The 14023-nt window shown below is 33.9% G+C and overlaps 1 protein-coding gene across 37 annotated transcripts in view; it reads right to left on the bottom strand.

Annotated features, from left to right (window-relative positions):
- Positions 1-14023, bottom strand: part of LOC145685718 (CUGBP Elav-like family member 1-A) — a 925590-nt gene that overhangs the window by 106496 nt on the left and 805071 nt on the right. For all 37 annotated transcript variants that reach the window (XR_014131470.1, XM_081758172.1, XM_081758190.1 and 34 more), the window contains exons 6-7: positions 6840-6919; positions 880-1008 (exon numbers count right to left, since the gene is read on the bottom strand). Coding sequence is in view for 36 of the 37 variants with exons in the window: in XM_081758172.1 (XP_081614298.1) it covers positions 880-1008; positions 6840-6919 (209 nt within the window). In the remaining variant the exon portion in view is untranslated. The remainder of the gene's footprint in view (positions 1-879; positions 1009-6839; positions 6920-14023) is intronic.

Below are 14023 nucleotides of genomic sequence, written 5' to 3'. Positions count from 1 at the left end.
CAAATTTTCCTGAAAATGCGTTTTTTTTTTTTAGTTAGGTATTAGCAATAATTAACAAGAATTCCACTTTTTTCGTTTTCATTCGCATTTATCGCAAATAATGCCGAATTTCGCAAAAAATTCGCGATCATATAAACGTGATTTCTGGCTCTGAAACGAAAACTTTGATGTTTTCTGAAACACATACGCATTTTTTTTAACATTTCGTAAATATCGCATTAGCGAAAAAGTTTCGTCTCTGTGCCAGCAGTAATACGCAGAGATAAGCAATTATTTTCATCATCAGAGCTTTTTCTTTAAAAAGAAATACAGTTACTTATCATGAATAATGTCCCTCTATGCGTTCTGGTTGGTTGTGAAGACAAGCATCATAATTTAAACAAGTGGAAGAAATTAGTAAGTGCTGACATCTATTGATCTATTACTTTTTAAATGCATATAATATAGCCTATTCTAATCAGTGGCGTAAATAAGGGCCATGCAGACCCCGCATTGCGGGGAGCCCCAAATCGTGAAGTGGGACATAAAGAAGGGCTTTACTCTACGCTGTCTGCGGGAGGACCACCAAGCCTTTAGTTACGCCACTGATTCTAATGTTTAAATCGATTGACATCGAACAGTTCATTTAATACTACAACATTAAAGATGGGTACAGGAATTGCATTTTTTGAAAATGTGGGTATGCTTAAAAAAAAAAAAAAAGGCTACGTAGCGTTAGGTACTGCCAGAAAAAAAAGCACTTTTTATTTTTATCACTAATATCTTATTAAATATTTCTTTATACACTTATTAAGCCACAATAACAGAATACATAGAGACAAACTGTCTGAAACCCACTGGGCAATGTTTATAAGGTTGTGTATGCTGAAAAATACTTACCGCCAGGTACTGAGGTCCCATATTAACACCTGCTAAATTCCATAAATTAGCCTGCATCTGCTGTAATCGCTTCTGGTCCTTCTCTTTTTGCGTATCCGCAAATTTCACTACTAACGGGGATGAACAGCCCTTAAAAAACAATGACATTTTATATAAAAAACAAAAGTAGGGAAATGATAGATATACAGAGTGCGTAAAAAGTTACACAAGACTTCTATTCACATTATTTCTATCGATGCAATAACTGGGTATAATACAATGTGTTGGATGAAGAAAATGATATATTGGCAAAATAACACAAATTAGTAATAATAATATTTGCTTTACATAGATTTGATTTTAATTTAAGATACTCGTAGTTTTAAAACTAGAGAGGACAATATTCAATGCAAGAAGGTTGTTTCGACCACAGGTACAGTACCACGTGTCGATGATAGAACAAGTTTTTGATCAGATATATAGTACCACGTGTCGGTGAAAATAACCTTTCGACCAGAAATACAGTGCCACGTGTCGGTGATAGAACAAGCTTTGACCAGAGATACAGTGTCACGTGTCGGTGATAGAACAAGTTTTTGACCAGAGATATAGTACCACGTGTCGGTGATAAAATAACCTTTCGACCAGAGATACAGTGCCACGTGTCGGTGATAGAACAAGTTTTTGTCCAAGATACAGTATCACTCTCGATGATAGAACAAACTGTCTCAAAAACTATTACTGGTCTGACATGGAATGTTTGTCGGTAATGCTTAATGTTCGCCTTTGTACTGCTTGAACGAAGAGAAATCGGTTATAACGTCAGTGCATGTCATTATTAAGTGTTTTTCATATTCTCCATTTTTGCTAGGTCTTGAAACAAAATTCGGCATAACTGCTGAAAAATAAATGTTATTTAAATAGAATAAAGTATAAAAGAGTTCAAAGTATAAAACTAGATCACTGACTTTTTAAAATGCTCACTTATTTGGGTTAAATTTATTAAACGAACACAAAGAAGCCGCCCGCCAGCAGGGGAGCTTACAATGCCACTTTACACATAGTTGTCCGACAGCCAACCTTATACGTGGTCGCTTTTCATTAGTTTAAATTTTTATAACAAGAGACAGAATGGCATTTTTAACAGCGGCATTTTATGGGTGCAGAACCGATCTATCGAATGATATAGAAATTGACCAACTTACAAGATCAGTTTATGCACAGTAATCTGCCTATCAGGTAATCTGCAACATGTGGAAGGTCGTTATTAATTTAAGTGTTCTTATACGATATATCTAAGAAATCTTTGTCAACTAATAATTTTGGTTAAGAAAAATAGCATACAAAAGGAGGGTTAATGCAGAAATGATAAATAAAACGCAGTATGCCAACGGATTCAGAAAAAATAAGTGATTCCTTTCATTCTAACTTGGACATCTGCATTTTTAAAATTATGAATTTCGGATATATTCCTTACAGACTAAGTGTTGTACCTCTTAAGTGTTGACATCTGTCAGTTAAGTCTGTTGCCAACATTTCCTTTAGCACATCTGCCAATTTCTATCGAATTTCATGCTCTACTTTCTAAGAGCGAAGCCTAGAGTGAATAGAGGGGATGAGAAATCTAGCAGAAAATAGACACATGCTGATTGTATGACGAAGTGGACAGATTCTCACTCCCGCATTATTGATTTTATCAAAAGTCTATGCACTTGAGCAGACTAGTATATTCAAAAAAAAATTAAGAATAGAATTTGTCTAGCTGAAAAACCTGGAACAACTGGTACTGTGTAGTGGAAGCTTTCTGATAACAGAACAGAGCCAGCTAAACTAATCATGCGTGCCTCTAATGGCAGAGAGACACTTGCTAAGTAGCGCAAACGAAGTCGGGAGTGAGGGAAAATGAAGTACAGTTCGAAAGTTTCTTCCTAGCATATTAAAGAGGGTACTTTGGGTTGGCAACTTCTTTAGGAGCCTTGTAAAATGAATTATGTTTGGTTATATTATAATAATGTTGCTCTTATTCGACACTATGTGATAATGAAAGATACTTACTAGGAATCTATATGGAGATCAGATGTTATACCGTAAAAGAAATGCCACTAAGTTGTTACAAAAGAAATACTTATACAATATCGAAATTGCAGAAACACTTCACTATTTCGTAAATACAAAGTACATAAAGGTAATCAAGAAAGTTCTGTCGCTTTTTCATTCACCACCTTCGAACTTCGATATGAAACTTAAGACGTAACTGGAAGATCAAAAGAAGTCCCCATCAGCATCGACAACCTTCTGCCAACGTTTTGGAAGGCCATGGGTTCCATTGCGGTAGAACTTGATGGGTCGTGAAGCGAAGAAGGTATCAAGTGCATTTTGCAACTCTACTAGGGATCTGAACTGGTGTTCTCTAAGGTGATTGTCCAAGAAATGGAACAGGTGATAATCGGACGGTGCAGTGTCCGGAGAATATGGCGGATGCAATAGTATTTTCCATCGAAGGCGTAGAATGGTGTCCCTAGTTATCCTAGCGACGTGGAGCGTTGTGTTATCCTCTATTAGGAAGACCCTTTGCAATTCAGAAGTAATGGCTCCAGAGTTTTGACTTTTTCTTGACAGTACACAGTTACATTGATGTTCTGACCAGCTGGTAGCAGTTCCCGATGCACGATGCCGCGAGCAGGCCACCAAACGCATAGGAGGACCTCCTTCTGGTGCAGTGCTGGTTTCGGCTGTTTTGGAACTGGTTCATGGGATGCTAACCAATGAAGACGCGCCGTGGAGCTTCTTACAGGACCCACTTCTCATCACATGTCAACCTTGTCCAGAAATAGCTCCTTTCTCAGACGAGACAGCAAAGAAACACAGGTGTTTATTCGCGTTGCCTTCTGGCCCAGAGTCAAATCATGTGGGACCCACCTACCCAATTTGTAGTGCTTTCCAAGTTGGTGAAGGTGCTGCCGAATGGTTTCTCCTCTCTCACTGAATTGTAGTTCCAGTTCCTCACATGTCTGGCCACTGTTCGCCTCAACTGCTGCCTGAAGATCTTCATTTTGTACATGTATTGGTCTTCCAGTACGTGGTGCGTCTTCGAGTGTTTTGTCACCGTCCTTAATCTTGTTAAACCACCACTGCACTGTTCGCGTAATCACGACACCCTCACCAAAGGCCTGGCGTATCTTCCGCCCCGCTGCAGCGGCGCTTGGCCCCAGTTCGAATTCGTACAACATACAGCCCTTATGACGCTCTGTGGAAGTCCCATGTTCACTATGTCCTTACGCAAGTTCACGGTGTAACTGAACTGACACAACCACGTAGTATGTTGGATATACCCACACCAACAACTGACCTTCGCCTTATCTCCATTCGCATTCAACTCATGCTGTGAGGGCCAATTGAACACAGACCTCCACAAAAAGTGACAAAACTTTCTTGGTTACCTTTATAATTGAAGATCTTTAGGTTAACAAAGAAGTGTTAAAAAATTACACCAAAACATGTGAGAGAATTATATTCTTGACTTCAGTAATCAAAGAAGTGTAATAAAAATCCTTTAAAAATAATAAGTCGTCAGATATGAAAGAATAGTAAGATAATTTATTGAAAAGGATGCGAAATTTCACAGCAAAACCATTGTCACTTAGCAGGCTCTTCCTCTATTATAGACGAAGTTTCCCGATAACTTACAAATCGTAAAAACCTCTAAGAAAGAAAATCGCGAGGGCATTAGTAATTATAGGCTGATATTGCCGCTACCTGAAATTGGGAAAATATAGGAAAAAATTAATGTACATTATTTTTTCTTTCTTTTCTTTCTACAACATAAAGGATACACTACCATAGCTTCAGCGCGGTATTTTAAGAGGGAAGTCTACAGAAATATCATTTTTTAAGTTTTATTGAAAATGCTCCATTTTAGTTTCATTGGAGGGAGAACGGGGAAATATAGATAATTTTCTAGATTTATCCACGGCTTTCGATCGGTAAATCACGATTAACTGCTTAAAAAAAACTTGAAATGTATGGGATAAAAGGCAATGTACATAGTTTGGTCCAAATTTCCCTCGAAACTCAAGAACGGGATTAAAATTAGCAATCAAATACAAACATTTCGATCATTTTTATCAGAAGACATATACATTAGCCATGGTATGCCATACGGCTTTGTTTTAGACCCCGTCGTGTTTCTTCTATGTGAATAACCTAGAACTGAATGTCAAAGCATTTAAATTGACCAAGACGTAGATATAACTCGTTTAATTACACAGAGGAAAATGGTCCCCAAAATATGCTAACAAGCAACTGAAGTTGAGTCGATATGGCTGAGAACTAATACTCTTTATTAAATGTCAGTAAGTCATGCATATTTTCAAGACAGTAGAAACGTTTTAGTCGCAAAATCTGCTTTTTTTTTTAAAGGAAAGAGATACTATGAAGTTTAGAACATTTTCCATTGTTAGGATTAATTATGAAGCGTAATTTAACTTTGGCCCACTCTGCTCTTGTTTATAAACTAAGTGGAATTCTATAACTATTACAGAAAATTCGATCTAGCAACAGTTCAGTTAACATATTATGCGTCCTACCATGTGATACAAAACATATAATAGTGTTGGATTATAGTAGTAAATATGGTCTTATATCTAAGCTCTTAAAAATAGTAAGTAATATGAATTTGATGTCGGAAAAGATGAAGCATTCCTATAAAGATTTTGTCCCCTTCAATTTTTATATTTGTATTATATTATATATATATATATATATATAAAACTATGAAGAGTTCATAATTATCGTACACGCAGTAGAATTGATTTTAATATTATTAACCCTTAGGAGAGACACTTGATAAATGCCAACGCTATGGTGTTACAAACAGGAGTTGAAAAACAGAAACTCTTCACTCCGTGAAAGCACGATGAACAATGTCGAAGATCAGTGGTTGCAAGCAATGATACCAACTGAATTTACAAAGGAATGAAAATTTCTCTTTCGCTAAAACAAACAAGTAACAAATAAACAAAAATATTTCGGGGTGTTAAACACCCCCGTGTGTCTTCCGAGGGTTAAACACAGAAACAATATGTACCGAAAAGATGTTACATACACGGGGAACAAATTATGTAACGTGAGATTTGCCGTAAATATTATATATATATATATATATATATACACTCAAATTTATGAAAACTTCCAATTGTTGGTAAGTAATTTTGGAATCGGGAACATTGTAGTGATTTGACAATTCTGATATCATGTGTATGACCTAAAGTAGAATAGAACTGAACTGAACTGAACTGAAAAAGCTGAACAGTAAACAAATCTTTTCGGAGTTTCATGCCAAATCAGGATTCCTACTGATCTGAAAAAATCTATTTCCCTGACTTTCCCTGACCTCTGGCAGGAAATTCCCTGACTTTTCATGACAGGTGTCTGATGGTGTTGACATATTAATAACGAATAAATAACAGTGAATATTTATATATGAGAAAATTTATTCTAGAGAGACAAATAGTAATCAATTACTCATACCTACATTCCACTTACCTCCAGTAAAAATAGGTATTATAATGGTTGGATAAGCTGAAATCGGTGTACAATTAATGACAGAAAAAATATATTTTATAAAATTTCCCTGTTTTTCCCCTAATTTCCGGTCTTTTTCCCTGAGCTTCCCTGATTTGCACCATTTTCCCTGAGTTTCGCCTTATTTTCCTGACCAGTAGGAACCCTGCAAATAATTTAAGCCAGCCGGTCGGTTAGGTTTCGAAAAGTTCTTTGAAACAACCGCTTACATAAGGTTAACTTCGTCACTGCTACTTTCGAACGTTTTACTTTGGCACAATTTCCTCCAGCAAACATATTATTTGAAATGTTGTTAGAAAGTAACTAATTCCAGATTTTCTTTTCGTTGAAATGTAATTCATTTTCATTAGTATGCCAGACAACTAACACATTACTATATTAACTAAACTGACACTTACTTCCATGGTTTGGGAATGATGCATTGTCTTGATTGCATTTATGGCACACTGTTTTGATGTATATGTTACAAAAGCACACCCTGAAAGTAAAGAGATAATATAAAATAGTATTAATTATTATAATGATTTAAACAATTATTTTCCTAATAATAGTTCAATGAGATAAATGAACGTATAATTAAATTAGGACTTACCTTAGTCTGCGTCAATATTTTTAACTATCGGTACAGTTCCGATAGTGCTTCAACGGTACTACTGATTCTTTCACTGGTACTAATCACATCTTGGGGCACTAAATTAACCTTCTTGGATATTACATATAAGCAAAAAAAAAAAAAAAAAAAGTATATACAGTAAGTGGTAGTTCCTTGTCTACCCCAAATAGTAAAGATCAAGGAGTTATATTTGATAGCAAACTAACCTTTGGTGAACACGTTGACGCTATAACAAGTAGTGCGTATAGAAATTTAGGTTTAATTTATAGGATAGAACAGGATTTCTACAAAGAATCAACATTTATAAAAGGTCATAATTTTCGTATGTGAGGTCAAAATTAGAATACTCTTGTATTGTTTGAACACCAAATGTCACTAAATACAATGATGCAATAGAAAATATACAGTTTAAAATTTTTAAAAGTGCTTGCATACCAGAAAACCGGTTTTTATTCAAATATGTTTCCTATGAAAATTTAGTAACGAATTTTATTTTTCAAACATTAGAAAAAAGGAAAATGCGCTTTTGATTTGTGGTTCTTAATTGATTGTCCAGAATTAGTTTCAGAAGTATTATTACGTGTCCCAACAGGTACGATTAGAACAGCAAATACTGGGACATTCTATTTTAGAAAATCAAGAACTAACATATTACATAAGTCTTCTCTATGGAGAATGTTTGCTTCATCTAACGAAATGATTAGATTTCATATAGTAGATGTATTTAGTATTCCGAAAACAAGTTCAAAACAATTGTCAAGCAATAACTGCTGCATAATTAAATGACGTATATTTGTGTGTGTATGTTAGATAATTATGTACACGACACTAACTGGACATTAAGTCTGTCTTTATGAAATAAATAAATGTCGCAAGATGTGACGTGATTACTACTAGCGAAAGTTTCGTTAGTACCGTTGAAACAGACTGTCGAAACTGCAGGAAACCAAGTTATAAATCCTGGATTATAATTATTTTCCTTATCTGATTTCAATTTAGTTGGATGATTACAAAAATTACTTTGTCCATATCAGTACATTTTAAAAGAATATTCAAAACTTAGATTAATTTTGATATATCAAAATTGTTGAACCCGTAAACAAGTTTTCTCCAAATTGGCATTTGAATAAAATATTTTATCACACCCTTTAACAGTACTCAAATCATCTCAATATTATTCTAAAAATAAAATACAACTATTTGAGACTGGTAAGAACGAACGAACAAAAGAAAAAGAAAGAAAGAAACTAACTTTTGCCAGTCAATTCGTTATTCATTCTTATTCTAGAAAGCTCAAGACCCCCGTAAGAATTTAAAATTTGTTGATATTTTCTTCATAAAAATATAAAATTGTTTTAGCAATCACATATTTAATTGTGGTTAATCAAGTGCAACTGAATCTTCAAATTATTTGTTCAGCTTTACCACAAAAATATAATTTAAATTAGATTCCTGGATTTACACTTTGAAGAAAATTTCGGCTAATTTAATTGGCTTTAAATTAGTACTGCAATTTGACTGCTCGCGAAGTTTTATTGCTTAAAAATGGTCTATCCGGTTGCAATGTGTGAACAGACTTTGGGGGAGATGGCTGAAATTCAGCTCAAATGTAGAAAAAGATTATATAAGTTCTGTATTCCCAAAACAATGAATAGAACATAGTCAAAAAGAACGAAACATTAATGTCACTGGAAAATCAATGAAAAACAAATAATTCTTCTACTTATCTCAAAAACCAAAAGAGGGAGAAATTTAGCTCAAATGAAGAAGATTTTAGGATTTAGAATTTAGATTTCTGGACTTTCGGCATCTAAGGCCATTTAGCCCGTCTCGATTTGAGGGATGACGTCCCTCGGCGAGCACATAATCCGGGAAAAGGGAAGGAACAAAGGATTGTGGAAGGAAGGAGGCGGCCTGGGACCTGTAAGTTAGGTACCACCCCGGCATTTGCCTGGTGTGAATGAGGAAAACTCAGGAAAACCTCATTCAGGGTGGCTGGCCTGAAAAAGCGTGTTACATTTTTCGACCGAGTGACCCCACCGAGAATCGAACCCGGGACCGAACCGAAGGCGAGAGCGTTAGCGACTACGCTACGCGGGGCCATACAAATGAAGAAGAGACTATGTAGATTCTATATACCAAAAGCAAATTGTTCTAAAGTGGATAATAAAAAGTCACGAAACATGAACACTGAAGTCGATGGAAAATCAATGAAAACACTGAAGTTGTCCACATATCTCAAAAACTATAATAATGAGATGGCTAATTAAAAGCTTATTGCAAAAACATATGAAGAGCTTAAAAAGATGTATAGCACATAAGGTAAATATGGATAGAACATTGTCAAAAGTCAAGTTGTTTGAGTAAAATCAATAATAATGATAAAGTATATGTATCTTCTGCGAATTATCCAGAACGCCCCACGCGGAGGTTACGTGCTTCAAATATCTCACATCTGGAGTTGGAATGTCCAAATTCGATTTAGCACACAAAGTGACTTTTGACCTGATCATGTGACACATTCTGGTCCTTATGGCAAACTAGATAGGCTCTTTGTTTTGTGTGTTATAAATGCTTTATATGAAGTACATTTAATCTTTCTGATTGAACTAAGTTATGAAGAAAAATTATTGCAGCCCATAATAAATATGATTAAAATATATATAAAAAAATATATAAAGCTTAAAATATATAAAACGATAATCATGCCTGTTGTTCTGTATGGTTGCGAAACATGGTCGCTTACTCTGAGGAAAGAACATAGACTGAAAGTATTTGAGAACAGGATCCTGAGAAGAATATTCGGACCCAAGAGGAACGAGAATGGGGAATGGCGGAAGCTTCATAACAAGGAACTACATAGTTTATACGGTTTACCCAATATTGTTAGGGTCGTCAAGTCTAGGAGGCTTAGGTGGGCAGGTCATGTAGCTAGAATGGAAGAAAGTAGAAACGCTTTCAAAGTCCTGACTGGTAGACCCATAGGAAAACGACCATTAGGAAGACCTAGGCGCAGATGGGAGGATAATATTAAGATGGATCTCGCAGAGATAGGAATACAAAGTAGAAACTGGATCCAATTAGCTAAGGATAGAAGTCAGTGGAGAGCTTTTGTGAACGCGGCACTGAACCTCCGGGTTCCATAGGCCATAGAGTTAGTTAGTTAGTTAATAAATATGATTAAAATCGGAATTTTCAACGAATTTAGCAACCATATGGTAGGAATATATACAAGCTTAACATTTATTTTTAATAGCAAAGCACAGTGGAAAGTTTCGTTAATCCTCAATTTGGAAGACCTAATTATGGCCAAAATATTTCGTCGACCAACCTGTGACGTCAGCAGCAGCGCGGGAACGCAATTAAATGAACAAAAAGGTACGGACCACTGTTCTTAGAACTATCTTAGAAACTGAAAGTTCCGTACTCGCATATAAATAACTGAGTAAATTGAAAGAAAGAAGAAAAAAAAGAAAACGAAATGCATGTGGCCCCGGATTCGATTCACGGCGAAAGTACAAAAATTTAATTTCACATTCATTCACTTTCATTAATCATCCGTCTTCTTTAGCCTAATAGGCATAACCGTGAGATATTAAACTAAAAATTTTATTTCACTTTCATTCACTTTCATTAATCATCCGTCTTCTTTAGCCTAATAGGCATAACCGTGAGATATTAAACTAAAAATTTTATTTCACTTTCATTCACTTTCATTAATCATCCGTCTTCTTTAGCCTAATAGGCATAACCGTGAGATATTAAACTAAAAATTTTATTTCACTTTCATTCACTTTCATTAATCATCCGTCTTCTTTAGCCTAATAGGCATAACCGTGAGATATTAAACTAAAAATTTTATTTCACATTCATTCACTTTCATTAATCATCCGTCTTCTTTAGCCTAATAGGCATAACCGTGAGATATTAAACTAAAAATTTTATTTCACTTTCATTCACTTTCATTAATCATCCGTCTTCTTTAGCCTAATAGGCATAACCGTGAGATATTAAACTAAAAATTTTATTTCACTTTCATTCACTTTCATTAATCATCCGTCTTCTTTAGCCTAATAGGCATAACCGTGAGATATTAAACTAAAAATTTTATTTCACTTTCATTCACTTTCATTAATCATCCGTCTTCTTTAGCCTAATAGGCATAACCGTGAGATATTAAACTAAAAATTTTATTTCACTTTCATTCACTTTCATTAATCATCCGTCTTCTTTAGCCTAATAGGCATAACCGTGAGATATTAAACTAAAAATTTTATTTCACTTTCATTCACTTTCATTAATCATCCGTCTTCTTTAGCCTAATAGGCATAACCGTGAGATATTAAACTAAAAATTTTATTTCACTTTCATTCACTTTCATTAATCATCCGTCTTCTTTAGCCTAATAGGCATAACCGTGAGATATTAAACTAAAAATTTTATTTCACTTTCATTCACTTTCATTAATCATCCGTCTTCTTTAGCCTAATAGGCATAACCGTGAGATATTAAACTAAAAATTTTATTTCACTTTCATTCACTTTCATTAATCATCCGTCTTCTTTAGCCTAATAGGCATAACCGTGAGATATTAAACTAAAAATTTTATTTCACTTTCATTCACTTTCATTAATCATCCGTCTTCTTTAGCCTAATAGGCATAACCGTGAGATATTAAACTAAAAATTTTATTTCACTTTCATTCACTTTCATTAATCATCCGTCTTCTTTAGCCTAATAGGCATAACCGTGAGATATTAAACTAAAAATTTTATTTCACTTTCATTCACTTTCATTAATCATCCGTCTTCTTTAGCCTAATAGGCATAACCGTGAGATATTAAACTAAAAATTTTATTTCACTTTCATTCACTTTCATTAATCATCCGTCTTCTTTAGCCTAATAGGCATAACCGTGAGATATTAAACTAAAAATTTTATTTCACTTTCATTCACTTTCATTAATCATCCGTCTTCTTTAGCCTAATAGGCATAACCGTGAGATATTAAACTAAAAATTTTATTTCACTTTCATTCACTTTCATTAATCATCCGTCTTCTTTAGCCTAATAGGCATAACCGTGAGATATTAAACTAAAAATTTTATTTCACTTTCATTCACTTTCATTAATCATCCGTCTTCTTTAGCCTAATAGGCATAACCGTGAGATATTAAACTAAAAATTTTATTTCACTTTCATTCACTTTCATTAATCATCCGTCTTCTTTAGCCTAATAGGCATAACCGTGAGATATTAAACTAAAAATTTTATTTCACTTTCATTCACTTTCATTAATCATCCGTCTTCTTTAGCCTAATAGGCATAACCGTGAGATATTAAACTAAAAATTTTATTTCACTTTCATTCACTTTCATTAATCATCCGTCTTCTTTAGCCTAATAGGCATAACCGTGAGATATTAAACTAAAAATTTTATTTCACTTTCATTCACTTTCATTAATCATCCGTCTTCTTTAGCCTAATAGGCATAACCGTGAGATATTAAACTAAAAATTTTATTTCACTTTCATTCACTTTCATTAATCATCCGTCTTCTTTAGCCTAATAGGCATAACCGTGAGATATTAAACTAAAAATTTTATTTCACATTCATTCACTTTCATTAATCATCCGTCTTCTTTAGCCTAATAGGCATAACCGTGAGATATTAAACTAAAAATTTTATTTCACTTTCATTCACTTTCATTAATCATCCGTCTTCTTTAGCCTAATAGGCATAACCGTGAGATATTAAACTAAAAATTTTATTTCACTTTCATTCACTTTCATTAATCATCCGTCTTCTTTAGCCTAATAGGCATAACCGTGAGATATTAAACTAAAAATTTTATTTCACTTTCATTCACTTTCATTAATCATCCGTCTTCTTTAGCCTAATAGGCATAACCGTGAGATATTAAACTAAAAATTTTATTTCACTTTCATTCACTTTCATTAATCATCCGTCTTCTTTAGCCTAATAGGCATAACCGTGAGATATTAAACTAAAAATTTTATTTCACTTTCATTCACTTTCATTAATCATCCGTCTTCTTTAGCCTAATAGGCATAACCGTGAGATATTAAACTAAAAATTTTATTTCACTTTCATTCACTTTCATTAATCATCCGTCTTCTTTAGCCTAATAGGCATAACCGTGAGATATTAAACTAAAAATTTTATTTCACTTTCATTCACTTTCATTAATCATCCGTCTTCTTTAGCCTAATAGGCATAACCGTGAGATATTAAACTAAAAATTTTATTTCACATTCATTCACTTTCATTAATCATCCGTCTTCTTTAGCCTAATAGGCATAACCGTGAGATATTAAACTAAAAATTTTATTTCACTTTCATTCACTTTCATTAATCATCCGTCTTCTTTAGCCTAATAGGCATAACCGTGAGATATTAAACTAAAAATTTTATTTCACTTTCATTCACTTTCATTAATCATCCGTCTTCTTTAGCCTAATAGGCATAACCGTGAGATATTAAACTAAAAATTTTATTTCACTTTCATTCACTTTCATTAATCATCCGTCTTCTTTAGCCTAATAGGCATAACCGTGAGATATTAAACTAAAAATTTTATTTCACTTTCATTCACTTTCATTAATCATCCGTCTTCTTTAGCCTAATAGGCATAACCGTGAGATATTAAACTAAAAATTTTATTTCACTTTCATTCACTTTCATTAATCATCCGTCTTCTTTAGCCTAATAGGCATAACCGTGAGATATTAAACTAAAAATTTTATTTCACTTTCATTCACTTTCATTAATCATCCGTCTTCTTTAGCCTAATAGGCATAACCGTGAGATATTAAACTAAAAATTTTATTTCACTTTCATTCACTTTCATTAATCATCCGTCTTCTTTAGCCTAATAGGCATAACCGTGAGATATTAAACTAAAAATTTTATTTCACTTTCATTCACTTTCATTAATCATCCGTCTTC

The sequence above is a fragment of the Thermobia domestica genome, chromosome 5, assembly GCF_964235325.1.
Source record: "Thermobia domestica chromosome 5, izTheDome1.hap1.1, whole genome shotgun sequence".
In the NCBI taxonomy this organism is placed as follows: Eukaryota; Metazoa; Arthropoda; class Insecta; order Zygentoma; family Lepismatidae; genus Thermobia; species Thermobia domestica.
The sequence above is the reverse complement of the archived record's forward strand: the minus strand, read 5'-3'. Positions and strand labels throughout refer to the sequence as shown.